At 43.7% G+C, this 19,594-nt stretch overlaps 1 protein-coding gene across 1 annotated transcript in view; it reads right to left on the bottom strand.

Moving 5' to 3' along the window:
* Positions 1-19,594, bottom strand: part of RYR2 (ryanodine receptor 2) — a 3,071,198-nt gene that overhangs the window by 2,479,795 nt on the left and 571,809 nt on the right. The window contains exons 18-19 of the mRNA XM_078648003.1: positions 14,353-14,569; positions 11,656-11,760 (exon numbers count right to left, since the gene is read on the bottom strand). Of these exons, the coding sequence (XP_078504129.1) occupies positions 11,656-11,760; positions 14,353-14,569 (322 nt within the window). The remainder of the gene's footprint in view (positions 1-11,655; positions 11,761-14,352; positions 14,570-19,594) is intronic.

Here is a 19,594-nt window from a genome sequence, read left to right on the forward strand (position 1 = left end):
CAGAATCGGTAAATTTACCGATTCTGTAAAATTAAGGGCCCTACATCTCAAAATCCAATTACCGGTCGGTAACGGCCGAATTCGGCCGTTACCGACCGGTAATTGGCCACCTACATCTGGCCCTAGGTCTAATAAGCATCTTCTTCCAATTTCCAGTTCTAAACAAAATTCCTAAATTATTAAAGTCAAACAAGTCTGGTATCTAACTTACATGACGTACTGCATGAAGTTTGGAGCCAGCCTACATGTGCTAAATGAAAACAGATGCCTACTTGTTCATTCTTATAGTTCTGTTAGTGACGTTCTACACCAACATAGCTGAAAAAGGGGTATTTATAACTATTGTTTCCATCCCTATGAAAGTGTGGCTTAAGCGCATTCTTTTAGACCTGGCATATTAAATTAGATTGGAGCCTTCAAGTCCTCCTGCTAGATATATTGTGTGCAATGCTCAACATATCACCTATCGCTATTGAACATCTACGGTGGGCGATTAGAGGATCTTAAGGGGTTATAGACATCAATACAGTGCTATTGCCTAATTTCATTGTGAGTTACCATTTGTACAAGAAATCCAAACACTTGCTTCAGGCATATCGAAGGCGCAATGCTCACCTTTTAAATGTAGCTGCATCCGAAAACATTCATTTACAACCTTCTTTAAAGCTTTCTGCATTTTCATAAATTTTACCCCCTCTCTATCAACTGTTAACATGTCCACATTAGTTCAGGTTTTTCAGTTTCTTAGTCCAATAGATCAATTCCTAAAATCTCATCCAGACCCTGAAATGAAGCCTCTATAGCCATATTTCCAAAGAAGTCTGTATCACCTTTTTGAACCTTACAATCTATCTTGCGACTACCGACAGGTCTTCCTTTTTACTCCTCACTTAGTTGCTTGCATACAAAAGAAAGACTGACTGCAGACCTTCACTGGAGAATGAATCGTCACTTTCTGGGTTTTTTTCTGTCCATCTTCTTATGCCATCACACTTATCTAAAATCTAGTTTAAAATATTTTGTGGCTAATACTCCTTTGATCTTCTCTAACCACTGTTTGAAAACCACTATAGTGAACACATCTAAAATGAACAGGCTACCTCTAGTCACGCCCCAAGCTTTAGAATCCATAATACCTCTGCGCAATATTGCTTACCCTGTTATTACTATCTGCAATAATTAGATAAAGACCTACATATTAAGTCAACATAAGTAGGTTAAGGGCCTCCTCCTACTCTTCCTAAAAACTCCTGATTTCACATTGTTATGTTCAGCATTAGGATTTGGCATTTTAGGTGAATCTAGTCTAGGTCCCTTTTACCTAGTTAAATGCTAAATTTCTAACATTGAGCTGAAGCTATTGAATAAATATAGACGATAATTGTCAAATGCATATGTGAATATGGATTAGCATTATACCACTTCGTTAGTCTGAACAATTCACTTCCTTTCCAATCGAGATCCTCATTTGTAAATGCAAGAAATATGAGAAAACTTCAAATGACATCACATATAATGGACATGGTTCTGTGAAACCAACAGATGTGATTAATAATCTGTCACTGCGGTTTCCATTAGAAAAGTGTAATCAAAACTAGAGGGAAGAAACTAGACGAATAAAACTAATCTAAAAGTGCCTCTAATACTAAAATAAAAGTTTATGCACACAGTCAATTCTTTGAAAGTGAATTCTTCTATGTTTTTCCCCTTTTTCTGCCCCTTTTTCTCCTATACCCTCAAACACTGACTCTAAATATAGTCTAAGGGCTTTATTATAATTTGGTGGTGCAGGAGCGGGACCGCCCCACTCCCACACTGCCAAACCCATGTTTGAAACACCTGCCAGATTAAGAGTTTTCTCCTGTCCAGCAGGCTGTTCTTTGGTGTTCCCAGGGCGGAGCTCATGAAATATGGGAACGTCAAAGGCAGTACCTGCATAGCATGGACTGCTGCTGAACGTGTTGTGCCACCCTGTGTGCATTCACATGGCGTGCGGCACAAGGGGGCCGCTTTGTTTCCTCACCACCAAGAAAGGTATGGCAGTGAGGAAACTCGTCATATGCTTGGTAGGGCTGCAGCGGCACCACCAAGCATATTGCAGCCTCAGGACCACTGCGCAATCGCCAGGGAACAGAGGTTCCCTGGCAGTTGTGGTGGATGCCATGGTCCCAGGGTGACCCGGCCACCCTAGTTGTAATAGGGTGGTCGGGAGACCACCACCGAGTCTGGTGCTCCATGGACCCCCAGACTCACAGTAAGGCCCTAAGCAATGTTTCCCAAACTGTGGGTCAGTTCGCCGATTAATGGTGGGTTGGCAAAATAAAAGCAATAAATAAAGATGCCTTCAAATTTTGTATTTATTGTCTTACATTTGCGGCACTTCAAAATCAGAGGTCAAATGCCAGGCTATATCTTCTGCTGCTTATTTTTTTTTTAACTTGAGATTTGTGTTTACAACTCTTCTCACTTTGCAACAAGAGAAAGAAATGTAAAGTGAATTATGCTATGTTCCGGCTGGGACACATGAAGTGTGAAAGCAAATGAAAGACGGTAGGATGTCATTTTTTCCTAACACACAACAAAAGGTAAATACCTGTGAATGAACTGTACACATTCAACAGTTGTAATGCTGAAGTATGATGGAAACAAAGATTGGAATAGGATCAAAGCAAATCAAGAGACGTTATTTAGTGGTGTACAAATAATAAATATTCACTGCAACCCGATTTCCTCCCATTATCATTTCTGTGCAACATAGTTTTATCAATATGACTATACAAATTTAGTAACCATTTCAACGGAAAATGTGCTCCCTGCAAATAACAATATGTTACCGCATAATGCTTTAGTTACATTAAATAATAGTCTGCCTCATGTCCATTAAAGCTAGGTGGGTTGCGAAAGTTTGCCCTACTAAAAAGTAGGTCATGGTTTTAAAAAGTTTGGGAAGCACTAGTATAATGCTATTCGTGTGTTTTGTTTTGTAACTGTTGGTTTCTCACATTTTTTCCTCTATGCCGCACTCTGTTATTGTCATCAGGTATCCCCACATCTTTGCTTTGATGATTGTTTTGCATGTGCATGTAACGTAATTAATTGGCTACTTTTGTCTGAATATGAGAAGAACAGTTACTGTGAGCTCCCTTCTTGTATGTTACATTTGCAAGGTCTAAGCTTTTACATGTGTTTGTTGCCGAGGGGCCAGATCCGGTCGGTATGAATAAATGAAATAATTCAATAAAAAGATCTAACCTAAAATTGTATATTACTGCATTAAAGAGAAATAATACATCAGAACTGCAGTGAATAGTGATCTCTCAATCTTTCAACCAAAACATGTATTAACCACTAAGGCAGCAGAAGGTAGCTGATATTCAGGCCGTACTATAGTCCACCATTACGAAACATTGACTTTATATGTTTACTGTGAGCTAAAGTGGAAGCATATTTTATAAAAAAAAAAATTAGGGGTTCAAGAGCTCAATTTAAACTGAATGGCAGCGGCGGACTAGCAAGAACGGCAACTAAGCAGTGGCGTTACAAAATGTGAGGCCCCCCCTGCATTATATGTTGAAGGGGATGTATGTCAATACTTCGCATACTAATACAACGCGTGCCATTACAACCCGGGTATTACTACGCGATGTCATTGACATCGCATACCATTACATCTCATACTTTTACAACGAGTATGCCTTTACCAGGCATGCCATTAAAACGCAAAGGCATGCGTGGTAAAGCCATACTCGCAGTAAAAGTTTGCAAGGTAAGTGAAATCCCTACCCCCTACACAACACACTACTCCCACCCCTACACTACCCCTAACCTAAAAACACTACAACACTACCCCTACCCCTACACAAAACACTACTCCCACCCCTACACTACCCCTAACCCAAAAACACTACAACACTACTCCTACCCCTACACCTACACAACACACTACTCCCACCCCTACACTACCCGTAACCCAAACACACTACAACACTACTCCTACCCCTACACCTACACAACACACTACTCCCACCCCTACACTACCCCTAACCCAAAAACACTACAACACTACCCCTACACCTACACAACACACTACTCCCACCCCTACACTACCATTAACCCAAAAACACTACAACACTACTCCTACTCCTACACCTACACAACACACTATTCCCACCCCTACACTACCCCTAAACCAAAAACACTACAACACTACTCCTACACCTACACAACACACTACTCCCACCCCTACACTACCCCTAACCTAAAAACACTACAACACTACCCCTACACCTACGCAACACACTACTCCCACCCCTACACTAACCCAAAACCACTACAACACTACTCCTACCCCTACACCTACACAACACACTACTCCCACCCCTACACTACCCCTAACCCAAAAACACTACAACACTACCCCTACACCTACACAACACACTACTCCCACCCCTACACTACCCCTATCCCAAAAACACTACCACACTACAACACTACCCCTACCCTAAAACCTAAATCACTACACAAATACTACTATGCTACCCTAAAACCTAAATCACTACACTACATAAACACTACTACACTACACTACCCTAAACCCTAAAACACTACACTACCCTAAACCACTACACTACCCTAAAACACTGCACTACACAAACACTACTACACTACCCTAAAACCTAAATCACTACACTATATAAACACTACTACACTACGCTAAACCCTAATACACTACACTAAACAAACACTACAACACTACACTACCCTAAAACCTAAATCACTACACTTCTTAAACACTACTACACTACCCTAAACCCTAATACACTACGCTAAACAAACACTACACTACCCTAAAACCTAAATCACTACACTACATAAACACTACTACACTACCCTTAACCCTAATACACTACGCTAAACACTACACTACCCTAAAACCTACATCACTACACTCCATAAACACTACTACACTACCCTAAACCCTAATACACTACACTAAACAAACACTACAACACTACACTACCCTAAAACCTAAATCACTACACTACATAAACACTACTACACTACGCTTAACCCAAATACACTACACTAAACAAACACTACAACACTACACTAACCTACCCTAAAACCTAAATCACTAGACTACATAAGCACTACTAGACTACCCTCCCTAATACACTACACTAAACAAACACAACAACACTACAACACACACTAAAACGTTACAACACTACTTTTACACTACCCTAAACACAAACCCCCACCCCATGCAAAATCCCCTTACCTCTCTCCTCTCCAGTGTCGCCGTCCCTGCCCCAGGACCGGATCCTGCTTCCTCCTTCCTGCTTGCTTCACTTCGTTGTGAGGAAACAGCCTATGTTTCCTCACAACGACGTGGATAGCCGCCCCCCGCCGCCATTACATCGCATGCGTTGTAAAAGCGCGTGCGTTGTAATGGTATGCGTGGTTTTACCACGCGTTGTAACATCGCATGCGTTGTAACGCATGTGGTGTAAAAGCAACGCGTGGTAAAACCCGCGTTGTAATGGCTGTTCCCCATTGAAGGGGACCCTCACAATCACATCAGTAGGGGCTGAGGGCCCCCCTCCAGTATGAGTAATCCTTCCCCCCTCCTCACTGAGAGGGCTATGGGGGCCTTTGTTACACCGCTGCAACCAAGCAAAGTGGTTGGGAGCTGGAGGACTGGTTTCAGAGCTGTATGGGTTGGCAGAGCATGCCATTTCACCATTTTCTGCTACTATCAGGCCACTAGATCTTTCTGGCCCACACCCGGCAGCACAGCTTATGGCCTGACTTATCGGCAACATAGTTTTTCTGTACCCATGCCCACACCACATCTTCATCAAAGGCAGCACAGCCATTGCACCTCATCTCCAGAAAGTCATCAACATCTCCTTCGAGACGGCAACCTTCCCGGAGAGCTGGAAGTGCACCAAGATCAACGCCTTACTGAGGAAACCCAAGGCGGACCCCAGGGACCTCAAGAACTTCTGGCCCATCTCCCTGCTCCCGTTCTCGGAAAAGGTCATCCAGAAGACCGTCAATGAACAACTGACCCGCTACCTCGAGGAGAACAACATCCTGGACCCTTCCCAGTCCGGGTTCCGCAGCAACTACAGCACCGAGACTGCCCTCATCAGCACCACCGATGACATCAAGTCCCTGCTGGACAACAGAGAAACGGCGGCCCTCATCCTCCTGGACCTCTCACCCGCCTTCAACACGGTCTGCCACCACACACTACGAACACGCCTCCACAAGCCCGGGATCCTAGAGAAGGCCCTGGACTGGACCACCTCCTACCTCTCCGGCAGAACACAGAGCGTCGCCTTCCCCCCAACGTACCTCAACAGACGACTCAGCTTTTACACCCACACCCGCCAGCTCCGCTCCGCCGACCTCGCCCTCGCCACAGTCCCCCTCTTCCGAAGAGTGACCTCCGGCAGCAGATCGTTCTCCCACGTCGCCGCCAAGACCTGGAACACCCTCCCCAATCCTCCTATGGCAGACCCAAGACCTGCTGACCTTCCAAAAACTCCTCAAGACCTGCCTTTCAAGCAGTAGCAGCATTCCCCACCCCAGCGCCTTGAGACCCTCACGGTTGAGTAGTACGCTTTACAAATTATATGATTGATTGATTGATTAACTGTGTTTTTTTCAAAGCACAGCATACCAAGCTTTCTGCAGCCTGAGACAGTGCAAGTAAGCACAACTTTCACATAGAAGCCTACGGCATGAGTGGCACTGTAGGAGAGTAATTAGCAATTGCGAGAAATCACCAGAGTATTGCACATTTCTGTAGGGGTGACACCTGTTCGACTTGGCCCTTTCTGCAGAATTATCCACAAACTTTTTGCCTTCACCGTCGTGTTTTCTGGACCCATTTTTGCTGGCTTTTTTCAACTCTGCAGACTTTACCACTGCTAATCAGTGCTAAAGTGCTTGCACTCTGTCCTTGGCAGGATTGGCGTTTACCCAATTGCCACATTTAATTTATTTGTAAGCCCCTTGTAACGTTGAACTACATGTACCCGGCACTGTAAATTAAATGCTACTAGTGGTCTTGCAGCACTTATTGTGCCACTCACTTAAGTAGCCCTTTTAAACATACCCCAGGTCTGCCATTGCAGACTGTGTGTACAGTTTTAAATGGCCTTATCGACCTCGCAAAATAAACCTTATGCCAGGCCCAAAGCTTCCTTTTTAAAACATATAAGTCACCCATAGAGTGGGCCCTGGACAGCCCAGAGGAAAAGGTACAGAGTATTTAAAAAGTGGGTCATGTACTTTTACGTTTTACATGTTCTGATTTTTGTTTTTTTTAATTTTGAATTGGGTTTTTCATTGCGAACAGCACATGTAGCATGACAATTCACTGTGGTACATGGTGGAAGTGAGACAATGAATCGGAAAGAGACACAGTAATACGACAATACAAAGTCACGCTTAGTTGTTAGGTAATCTGGTGGTGGGAGGGATTGGGTGAAAATGAGTGAAGGACACGTGAGTGTGTTGTGTGTATCCCGTCATATAAATACCGAAGGGGGGTAAACGAGAACTGGTGAGGGAAAATATGCAAGGGTTTGCAGAGGCAAATAGGTAGTTGCAAGGAAGTGGTGCATAATTTGCTGTTAGGATCATGGTGTAGACACGCTCAGACAAAGCTTAGGTGGGCTAGGTAGTTGGGAAAGAGGGAGGCAAGGTAGGAGAGGAGTATTTTCCACAGCCATTTTTTCCAACAAAAGTCCGGATGTAGAAATAGTGGGTATGCAGTGGTCCAGGTCATCGAATTTCTGTAGGGAACAACTCTTATTCGTTTTTCACTACTGCAAGGCCTACCTTTACCATCGGATAACATTGGGTTACCTTGTTACATTTACTAAGTGAGGATTTTCTATTGGGAGCATGTAGACATGTCAAGTTTGTTGTCTAAAGAATTGTAATTAAAATACCTCTTTAATGGTTACGCCAGATTTTTTTATTACAATTCTTAAAATGCCACTTTTAGAAAGTTAACACAAGGAGATGATGGATGGAGCACTGAAACTTTTCAGACACCCACCCCGGGTCACAGATCTGGGTTAAATCCAACATCATTCTTTAGCTCACTTCATCATGCCAGTTCAGACACTGCCATATGCAAATCTGCCTTGACCCTGTGCCTCAAGGGAGCAGTCCAGCCTGAACTGCAAGACCAAGTCTTCCCAGGACCAGAAACAAGCATCTTGGGACCTTCTTTGGGGTAAGCAAGCTAAACGACGATGAAAAGTTTCAGCGATCCGTTCCTTGTGTTTGCTTTGTTCGCCCTAAGTTGGCAGGGTATGCCCAGACATGCCTTGCAGCTCCTCAGAACCGAATCTGTGTGACGCATCTTCGGCCAGGACATTGCACCTTCTCTGCTGTGTGACCCATCCTTGACACAGGACTACACAACTCTTTGCAACAAGGGTTTAAGGCCTAACTTGGTTCTTATAGCTGGCCTGTGCTCCATCGCGGTCGGCCTGAACTTGCAATTTTGTCCCAGGCTCACGTGACCTGATCACCACAGTTGGTGCCTTGGGCTTTTTGGTGCTATTTTCACTTAAATCTTCAAAACTGCATATCTCTGTTTCTACTGATTGGATTTTTGAAGTTGTGGTCTTGATTTATTTATTACAGTTTACTCTATATTTCTAAATTGGTGTGCCCAGACATGCCTTGCAGCTCCTCAGAACCGAATCTGTGTGACGCATCTTCGGCCAGGACATTGCACCTTCTCTGCTGTGTGACCCATCCTTGACACAGGACTACACAACTCTTTGCAACAAGGGTTTAAGGCCTAACTTGGTTCTTATAGCTGGCCTGTGCTCCATCGCGGTCGGCCTGAACTTGCAATTTTGTCCCAGGCTCACGTGACCTGATCACCACAGTTGGTGCCTTGGGCTTTTTGGTGCTATTTTCACTTAAATCTTCAAAACTGCATATCTCTGTTTCTACTGATTGGATTTTTGAAGTTGTGGTCTTGATTTATTTATTACAGTTTACTCTATATTTCTAAATTGGTGTGCTGTGTTTTAACTTTATTACTGTTTGAAGTTCTACATAAATACATTACAAATTACTTCTAGGTTAAGCCTGACTGCCCTATGCCAAGCCACCAGAGTAATGAGCTCAAGTTACTTGTGCACACCCTGACATGTATTATGTTTCCTGCTTGAGTAGGGTTTCTCACACCCTCAATCAGTAAACCATTTCCCATAGCATCCATGACAAAAAACCCTGAGGTGCACAGCCCCTGCTGATTGCACTTCCAAGTGGATCCCCCAGCCTGGCAAGAGGGCAGTGTAAAACTGGCTTGTCAAACAGAGGTCAGTGCAGACAATGGCATGTCAGTGTACACATTACTTATTTATTATGGCAATATGTAAAGTGGTACAGCAGTGTGTGCATTATATTCTGGGGCAATATGGACCCTGATATCATGGCAGTGTATGGGAATCTGCATATTAATTGATGCTACTGTGAGTTGTCATCCTGTAAGAAGGCTAAACTGAAGGTAATATGTAAACTGCACCATTCCTAGCACTTTCAGTAACAGGTCGGCAAGCCGAGCCATCCTTTGACACAATGCTGAGAACCGCACATCTCCCTGTCAGAATACCCAAACTTTGCCTTTCTGAGCATCATCTGTAAAAAATCCTGACAACATGGCATATTGGGGAGCCCTTGACCATATCTGAACATCACCGTAGGCGAGCGGCGTACTGTGCACCTTATTTACTTAACCAATTCCCCAGTATCATTGGCTACACCTTAGAATTATTTACCCACTCCGGGCAAATAATAAATACACCCTGGCATATGATGGCAGCACAGGGAGAAACAATACCATAATTCCTGGTTATATTTTATTGATGACACATGAACTCTGGCTATTAACCGGCACAGGCACACCAATGGGCATTTTGACCTGGTTAGTTATATAGAGACTGTGTTATTTCTACTGGCAGAAAACTTTCAATGGCTATTTTTTTTAAGGGGCGACACACTGCATCAGATAGGCACCTCTTCACCTGAGGCAAAAAATACTGGCCTGCTGTTCATCAAACTGTATTCTTATAGCCACATGCAACTGTATTCTTATAGCCACATGCACGAGTTACCTCTCATAGAAATATTGTATTTGTTCTATGAAAAATGAAGTCTTTTTAACAACAATTTTTATTTTCAGATTTTTTTAAATAATACGTTTTTTGCACAGGACCAACCGAACACTGGCGATTAAAACAAATCATGAGTGCACTGCCATTGCCTCGTAGGTACCTGATGCTAAATGTAAATGTAAATGTTTTTGTACTTGTATAGCGCACAGCTACCCGCAGTGGGTTTCCCGGCGCTTGTACGAATACCGCAAGGGAACCCTTCCTGGCTTTCCCTGTGAAGTGTCCACTGCTGGGCACCCCCATGGTGTAGACCAGGCATCCCTCGCGTTGTGGATACTAAGCAAGCTATTGCCCAGAGTTGCAGCGCGGGACCCATGATCAGAGGAGGTACTGAGGCAAGAATATCTGGTCAGGGGAATTAATGAGCTCAAGACCCGCTGAGGCGGGAATCAAAAACCCTGGTCCCTGGCCAGAGCTCTGCATCGAGGTCTGCCTGCTCTAACCATTGAGCCACACTTCTAAACACTAGAAGAGCACACATGGATTTTAGTCAATATAAAGATCAAAATCGTGGCATCTGTATAAGAGAAATAAAGTAGGGATTATATGTAGTAAACCCAATCTTGCCCAGATTCAGTACTACCCTTTCTTTTCTTTATTAACACTTATGCCGTATAATCTGGTGAACTGTATGAACCCAAGTTACTCAGCCGTTCACACGTGTAAGCCTGTTGTACACATGAACAGTGCTCGATTTATGAGTACAAGATATTCACAGAAGTTGATCTTGAACTTCTAATCTGTTTACCCCTGCACATTTTCCCCATGATTGTGTATATAAGTAAACCCACTTCAGAGGGTGGAGCGTGGGGTTTACAAAGGGAAGTTTCCCATGAGAGTTTGAACACCCTAACACTTCTAAAACGTGTCTCCTAAACTCATCTCAAAATAGAAATGGTCAGAAATACACTTCTGTCAGCAATAGGAGTAGATCCCATTCCAGGTTTGGAAGGGAAAACGAACACCCCTAGAATTGGAGAGGGCGAGGCTCTAGGGAAGGGGTTACTCAACTGGGGAAAATATTTTTTTATCGTCAAGAAACAAATATAACATTGCACAATGGTGTTGTTGTTTCAGCAGACATACTTGTATAATGTATTTAACAATTGCGCAGGTTGGTATGTCTACACACTGGTGAAAAAAGGAACTATCAAATGTTTTTCAGGAGTGTGCCTGGAAATCTGTGGCTCGTGAAGATTTCCTGACATGCTTCCAGAGCTTTTTATGATTTCCGGAAAGTAATATACCTGCTTCCATGCAAGAGAGTAAATCTGCAAATGAAGATTTATAAGTTCCTTTCTAAACAGGCCCTGTATATCACCGCTTCCCAATACAATCACTTGGATTTAGGTTCAAAGTAACACTTTGCTGGGAAATGTGACTGTTCTATGGAATATCTAGACACAAACGGAGGGCAAAAATAAAAATTACATACCGGACCATACTGCCATCCAAGCTCAATTTTATTCATGACCCACAGCTCGTGTATATTCTCTGCTAGCTTTTCTCGAATTCTTTCCAAGTGAGGAGGCAACACAATCTGCAGATCGAAATGTTAAATATTAGCATTTAATAAACATTCTTTTTCGCGAGTGCACTGTTAACCAGCAGGAGCAGTGAAAAGGGTTGAGGAGGCAACCATTGATTACACAGGGAAGGTGCAGTAAATGCTGCTACGCTGCATACAATGGAAGTACACTCTCTCCCCCTTCTGGGATGACTGATGAATGAAGACTTTATATATATGCAAAATGTAATTTATTGTTGTGTGAGTTGTTTTTGCTCAATTCCATTTCCACGTTACTGTAGCCACTGAAAGAATGAAAGGTATCTCAACTGATGTCTAACACTGGGAACTCTCACTCTTCGCAGCAATTGACTAATAACGTTCTCTATCCAAGGCAATATCCACCAAACCTTTCATACCAATGAACAAAGTACATTTTCTCAAAAAAAGATCTCGAGAACGCCATCCATAATAATCCATTATTGAAACTATTTCTCTGAAAAATGATATCAATTTAACCCACTGACTCTTGCTAGATGCACAAATTAAATGTATCTTGTAGCCATACCAGAGAAGTATTTTGTGAGACACCTTGTCCCATCATTGATCCCCTGATCCTTGGTGGACACTCATTCATCAGATACAACTGGTCCCCAGGAGATGGGGTGGATTTGCATTATTGCCTCAAGAACCTTTTCACGCTATGTTCCATAAATTTAATACAGTAATACTTCCAGCTGTTCCTAATAACTGCATAGCATTACCGCCAACTTACTGCTCAACTCTACCCCTCCTTCTTTCAGACCCAACCACAATGGGTGGTGAACATACGATTTATTAGCTTTGTATGCTTGGCATCCCTACCTAAAATGTTACTTTTAAGTGACATCAAAATGTGTAGGGGGCTAATCATTAATCTGCCTCTGGTGCTGTCCATCTATAAGCCTCTAGCTGGGCTGGACCTCAACCAGGGCACAACTTGGGTTTAATGAATTCAGGTTCCATCTCTTTGCTTTAAGGGCATTACTTTCTTTTATATTAAGGATTATGTTACTGAATATCGAAACCAATAATATCATGGCAAACTAATATTGAGGACAGAATATTGAGGAACAAAACATTGAAAGGTACAAGTGGATATATGAAAGTATAGCAAAGTATAGATTTACTATTCCTAATCCACATACGTACCTTGAAGATATATGTGCCACATAAGTACATATATGTGTAGTTAGGTATAGAAAATCTGGACTTACATACCTGTTGATTTTCTTTTGTTGATATTGCATCCTCGATATTCTGTTCTATCAATATAGCTGAATCTATATACATGGGGCACACCCAGATATAGGGTAAATGTGGAATTGATGATTTTCTCCTTTTATTTCCACATAAAAAACATCCAGACCAAGAAATATAGGGGCATATCTACAAGAAAATGTCAGAGTGTGGAGCTGCTTCAAATTTGGCATCGCTTCGCTCCGACATTTTCAAAACGCAAGGATGCACCGTACTCACAAGAATGTGGCTCTGTTTCCCCTAGTGCTGGTGCAAAGAAATCTGCCTGGCGCTAGCACAGGTACCCTACTGCCATGTTGCAAGGGTGCCTGCGCTGCCGCGTTGATTGTTTATGTGAAGGAAGTAACACCTTTCTGCACATAAACAATCAATTATGGTGATTTGCACCTTCTATGTGTGCTGCAGAATGCAACAGACCTGGAAAAAGCAAAAAACGAAGAGAAATTAATAATTTCTCCTCGTTGCGGGGTTCTAATGACTGGTATTCCATTGTGTTAGTTTGTGACACCTCCTCAGCCTTGTAAATCTAGGGCAGCAATGGGTGATGCGGTGGTACGCTCACAGCAACATCCATTTCATGCCCTTTTGCCGCTGCGGACTGCAGCAGAAAGGGGCCTATTTACAAGGTGGAGTTAAGACACGCTTAGCGCCACTTTGTAAATATAGATAATGCGCTGTGCCACCGGAACATCACAGACAGTGACGCTCCGGTGGCGAAAGGGGCTTGTAAACATGCCCCATCATTTCTTTAAAAAAAAAAACTATCATCCAGCTGGATTACATGAAGTTAAAAATACCATCTGCAAAGAGAACATTTAATGGATCCTGATTCTGAGACTCAGTATTTGTTATTTCTGATCACAGATGCCCTTTGTGCATCAAAGTTTAACGTACGTAGTTCACTTCTATTATTGTGATTTTTCCCCATAGCCAACTCTCAACTTCTGCCTTCTTAGTAGACTAAAGTTGAACTGACACATTGTGCCTCTGTACCAAAGTGATAGTTTAAACCACCAGCTCTCATGATCTGTTCTGTTTTAGGGTTTGATTCTGCAATACATATAAATATATTGTGGTTTTAGGGTGTATTGTTTCTTGTACAATGAAGTTGTTTTGTCTATTTCATAGTCAAATATCACCATACATGTAAAAAGAACCCATTTACAACAAAGGGGGACCAATTGAAACGTCATTTACTAACCTCGCCTGCACAATCAATATCATATACCTGTACATGACCTTTGTTTTTACAGCGAGAACAGGCGGTTAGGGTAAATTAACTTTTTTTCATATCTCTCGCAAATGATGTTAAACATACATCCATACCTGACTGGTATCAACTGGAACTGGTGTAAATGCTGCTTGGGTAATAGAGGTGGTAGGTCCAAGCAGGTCCCTGGAGCTGTTCTGGTCCTGTTTGTATTCTCTACTGTGCTCCACTTTTAACTTCTCCTTTGGTAAGATGGCTTCAAAGCAAGGAGCATACCCAGGTGGAGGAAGGAATTTGAATTCCCCATGGCGGCCACCAAGTAAAAAACGTACCCTATAAAATAACATTTACAAATAAATACCACTATGAGACATTATAAATTGAATTCATATAAATATATGAACAGTGCTTAATATGTAAAAAAAAAAAAAAAATCTAAGGGGCCAGGGCTCTCGTCAGGAGGCCACAGCAGGTTGCACCACACATTGTCCTGCCATGCTGTCAATGATAGTAAGCAGGGCTTTAAGTGGGATGAAAAAACTGGGGAAGTCTCTCAAAGCGGCATGGCTAATATAATTAAAGGTGTGGCTTAAACACACTTAAGCTAAAAATCTGTGCTGAGCATAGTGTGCCGCCCAACTTATATTTTGCTGTTTCTGTCATTACATCCAGATATATGATATAACAAGTAACATCATACCTACAACAAGTCAGGACTATTGGCGTTGTCAATGATTGTTAGTTGCATAAGATAAATAAGCTGCAACTATGGCTTGTATATCACATCGAAAAAGCTTGGACTTCAAGCCCTGGTGACCCCACGACAATCTTGCTGGTCCTGAATTTCAAAAAGAGAAGGGAAATTCGGAGAGAAAATGACTCTCTTTAAAGGATTTCCCTTCCCCTACAATGCTCACCCGGCATGATGTCATGCCATAACTTCTCCACTAGTGAGAAGTGAGTAGTGTGAGCATGGGCACATCGATGTAGCTACTGTCACTGCAGTCCGGAAAAAATGGACCGCCTGTGCCAGAGCACAAAACAGAGAGCGATAGAGACCCATTTCGAGGCCGCCTTAAAAAAACTGCCGGTGTTCAGCAGTGAGACCGGGCCCACTTAAAGCCCTGATAGTAACAACACAACTACTAACCATCACACTGCTACAAGTGTGACAATTTGGACTATTCCAGGTCCCCAAAGCTATAAGAATAGCTTGGGCAGCAGGTAATAGTCATTTTTAATGTATATTGAATTAATAATTAACTGTTCTTCTGGTCATCGCTAAATTACCTAGACACTGCCACCTTGTGGCAGACTTTCTCAAGAGCCAGTGTCGAGCACGGGAACTACCAGCTCAAATTAAACACTGTATAAGAGCGAGCAAGGCAGAACATGTGTAAGGTAATATCTGAATACATTTATCAGCCTCTTTGTATGGCGATGTTTATAAGCCACCAATATTGTGGCCAGAAAACACGTTCTCCATTGCTGAATTGGTGAAATCTTTTTATTGCTGCAGTTTGAAGGGGCTTGACGAGCCAAAAAATCCAAAGTATTTAGTCACACCATGGAAGACAGTAAAAAAGGGAAATGTTTACAGTTATATGGTAAAATAAATATATTACAAACGAACATCACGATTCAGTAGCACAACAAATAACAGATCATGTGGGATGTGAGTCTACTAGCAATGGTTACCAGCCAGGAGGTGATGTCATGGGAGGAAGTAACCGATGGCTATGCACAACGCTACAATTTCTCAGCATGTCTCACATCATACGGTTCTACTAGACAGGGGTGTCTCAGCGTCTTCTGTGTTACCACTAGGGTGCTCACTGCATGTACAGGCCTGCCAGGGGTCGTAGATTCTGCCCTTGGAGGGACATGGGGCCAACACACTGTTTATACAAAGGGTGGGGCATTTTCCTCTCTAAAAAACAGTTCTTCCTTCCCACGTACATAAAATGTCAGCCATTATGTTATGCTATGTATAATCTTCGTTATAATGTAAGTGGGTGTCAGAGCCCTATTGGGAGTCCTGGGATAAACAGGGAATACTGGACCACTAATGAGGTGGTTGGGTCCTTTTGCCACTGTTATCATGTGACCTGATATACTATGAGTCTAAGGCTTCCCCCGCAGGTAATCTAAGCACCTACAGTCACCCAATAGAGGAAAATAATGACTATCCAATAAAAAACTTAGCTTTATGGAAAAAGAGAATTACCTTATTATATACTAAGCAACACTACACAAAACGGATATAATGGAGGCACAGAGTTCTAATGAACAAGTTACTTACCTTAGGTAACGCTTTTTCTGGTGGATACAATGTCTGCCTGTGGATTCCTCACCTTGTGAATATTCCCTGCGCAGGAGCCATTCGGAATTTTATGTAGCTCTCCACGCCGGCGAGGTCATGGACGACGTCACAGAGGGTACGACTCCGCTCGTAACCCCGCTGACGTCACTGGATCCATAATAGGGCCTTGTCGGCGTGATGACGTCAGTTCCGCCCCTTTTTTCCGTGCCCCCGAGGCACACGGACGGACAGACATAAACAAGTGTAGTATACACAGTATTTGAACCAACACACATAGTGTGTTGACAACTCAAAAGGTAAACATAATTAAGCATTTCCAATAGAAAATACAACATAAATACTTGCAGGTATAGAAAAGTGGACAACGGGGAGGAGGGTGGGCAGGTGAGGAATCCACATGCAGATAATGTATCCACCAGAAAAAGCGTTACCGAAGGTAAGTAACTTGTTCTTCTGGTGGATACATCTGCCAGTGGATTCCTCACCTTGTGAATAGAGTCCCACAGCAGTCCCCACTCCCGGAGGAGGGTGTTCCCTCTTCTATACCAGAAAATCTTGGAGGACAGAACGAGCAAAGTGGCCGTCCCTCCTCACTTTGGAATCTAAGAAGTAATGCTTCGCGAAAGTGTGGAGGGAGGCCTAGTTGGTGCTCTGCAAATGTCCTCTACAGGAACACCCCTAGACAAAGCAGATGTAGAAGACTTTGTTCTAGTAGAGTGAGCTCTTATACCCTCTGGAGGTTCCTTACCAGCCAGTGCGTAGCAGATCTTACTGCACAAGATAATCCATCTTGAAAGTGTGCGCTTGTGCACCGCTCTTCCTTTCCTGCAGCCAGCAAATCCAACAAAGAGCTAGTCGTCCACACAATCGTCTTTAGTCCTATCAAGATAAAAGCTCACTGCCCTCTTAGGGTCGAGACGGTGAAGCCGCTCCTTCTCCTTTGAAGGGTGAGGGGGAGGGTAGAAGGTAGGAAGGGTAATAAACTGCCCCAGATGGAAGGGAGTTACCACCTTAGGCAGAAAAGCAGCCCTGGTACTGAGTATCATTCTTTCAGCATGAATGGTCAAGAATGGAGGTTTCGAACTTAGAGCTTGAAGCTCACATACCCTCCTTGCCGAGGTAATTGCAACAAGAAAAACTGTCTTAAAAGACAGTAGCCTCATGGGACACTTGTGCAAAGGTTCAAAGGGTGAACCCATCAAGTAGGTCAACACAAGATTTAAGTCCCATTGAGGCACAATAAAAGGAGTAGGAGGGAATTTGTTGGTAAGACCCGTGAGGAAACGTAAAACAATAGGTGACTTAAACAAAGACGGCTGGTCCGGCAAACAAAGGAATGTCGACAAGGCCGATAAATAACCTTTTACAGTAGCCACAGCAAAACCTTGCTGGGCCAAAGAAAGAGCAAATTGAAGAATATTGGACAAACAAGCTCTTAAGGGGTCAATAGACTTCTCTCCACACCAGGAAACAAATTTAGACCATCTAAAAGAATAAATTGACTTGGTGGAAAGCCGCCTGCCAGAAAGAATAACATCCACCACGTCAGGCGGGAGAGAAAAAGAATTCAGGTTGCCCCGTTCAATCTCCAGGCATGAAAGTGTAAGCTCTGGAGGTGGGGGTGTAGAACCTGCCCCTCCATCTGAGAGAGGAGATCTGCCCTGAAAGGGAGACAGAGCGGCGAGCAAGAGGAGAGGTGGAGAAGATCTGTGTACCACACCCTTCTTGGCCAATCTGGGGCGATCAATATGACTTGGGCCCGGTCTTGGCGAATCTTCCTCAGAACCCGAGGAATCAAGGGTATGGGAGGAAACGCGTAAAGGAGTTGCAAGCCCCAACTCAACTGAAATGCATCCCCCAAAGCTCCCTGCATCGGATACTGGAGACTGCAGAATGACGGGCAGTGAGCGTTCTCGTGAGTGGCGAACAGGTCCACCTGAGGAGTTCCCCACGTCCGAAAGACGAGACGTACCACCTCTGTATGAAGCCTCCACTCGCGGTCGGCCGAGAACTACCGACTGAGATTGTCTGCACGCACGTTCAGAACTCCGGCCAGATGATTTCCGATGGTCCTGACCCCAGGACCAGAGATGCAGAGCCTCTGTGCAAAGACACTGTGACCCTACTCTTCCCTGCTTGTTGACATACCACATCGCGGTAGTGTTGTTCGTAAGGATCTGAACCGACTGACCGCGAAGGGAAGGGAGGAAGGCCTTGAGCGCCAGACGAATCGCCCGCAACTCTAGAAGGTTGATATGAAGCAACCTTTCCTCTGGAGACCAAAGACCCTTGATCTCCAGATCCCCCAGAGGAGCACCCCACCCTAGAGTGGATGCATCCGTTATCACTGTGGCAACCGATGGAGGAAGATAGAAAGGCTTTCCTTGAGACAGATTGCCTTCCACACTCCACCAAGACAGATCCGCTGCAGCTTCTCTGGAGATCCTCACTGACTCCCTGAGATCTCCGTTGTGCTGATACCACTGCCTGCGGAGGCACCACTGGAGTGCCCTGATGTGCCAGCGTGGATGGTTGACCAACAGAATGCAGGAAGCCATCAGACCGAGCAGACGGAGAACCTTCAGGACTGGAACGAACGCTCCATTGTAAAACAAGGGAATCATTTCCTGAATGTCGAGAATCCTTTGAGGCGGAGGAAATACTCAACAAACAGTAGTGTCCAGTACTGCCCCTATAAACAGGTTGCGCTGTGAGGGCACCAGGTGAGATTTGGGTACATTTATCGAAAACCCCAACCTGTACAACAACGGGGTTGTCACTTGCAGATGATGACAAACCCTGTCTGGCGACTCTGCTTTGAGCAGCCAATCGTCCAGATAGGGGAAAACTGGAATCCCCGATCTTCTGAGATGGGCTGCCACCACCGCCATCACTTTAGTGAAGACTCGAGGTGCAGTATTACGCCCAAATGGAAGGACCGCAAACTGATAATGTTGCGAACCCACCGTGAAACGGAGATACTTCCTGTGAGACTTCAGGATGGGAATATGAAAATACCCATCCTGCTAGTCGAT

Source organism: Lissotriton helveticus, chromosome 6 (genome assembly GCF_964261635.1).
Source record: "Lissotriton helveticus chromosome 6, aLisHel1.1, whole genome shotgun sequence".
Lineage (NCBI taxonomy): Eukaryota > Metazoa > Chordata > Amphibia > Caudata > Salamandridae > Lissotriton > Lissotriton helveticus.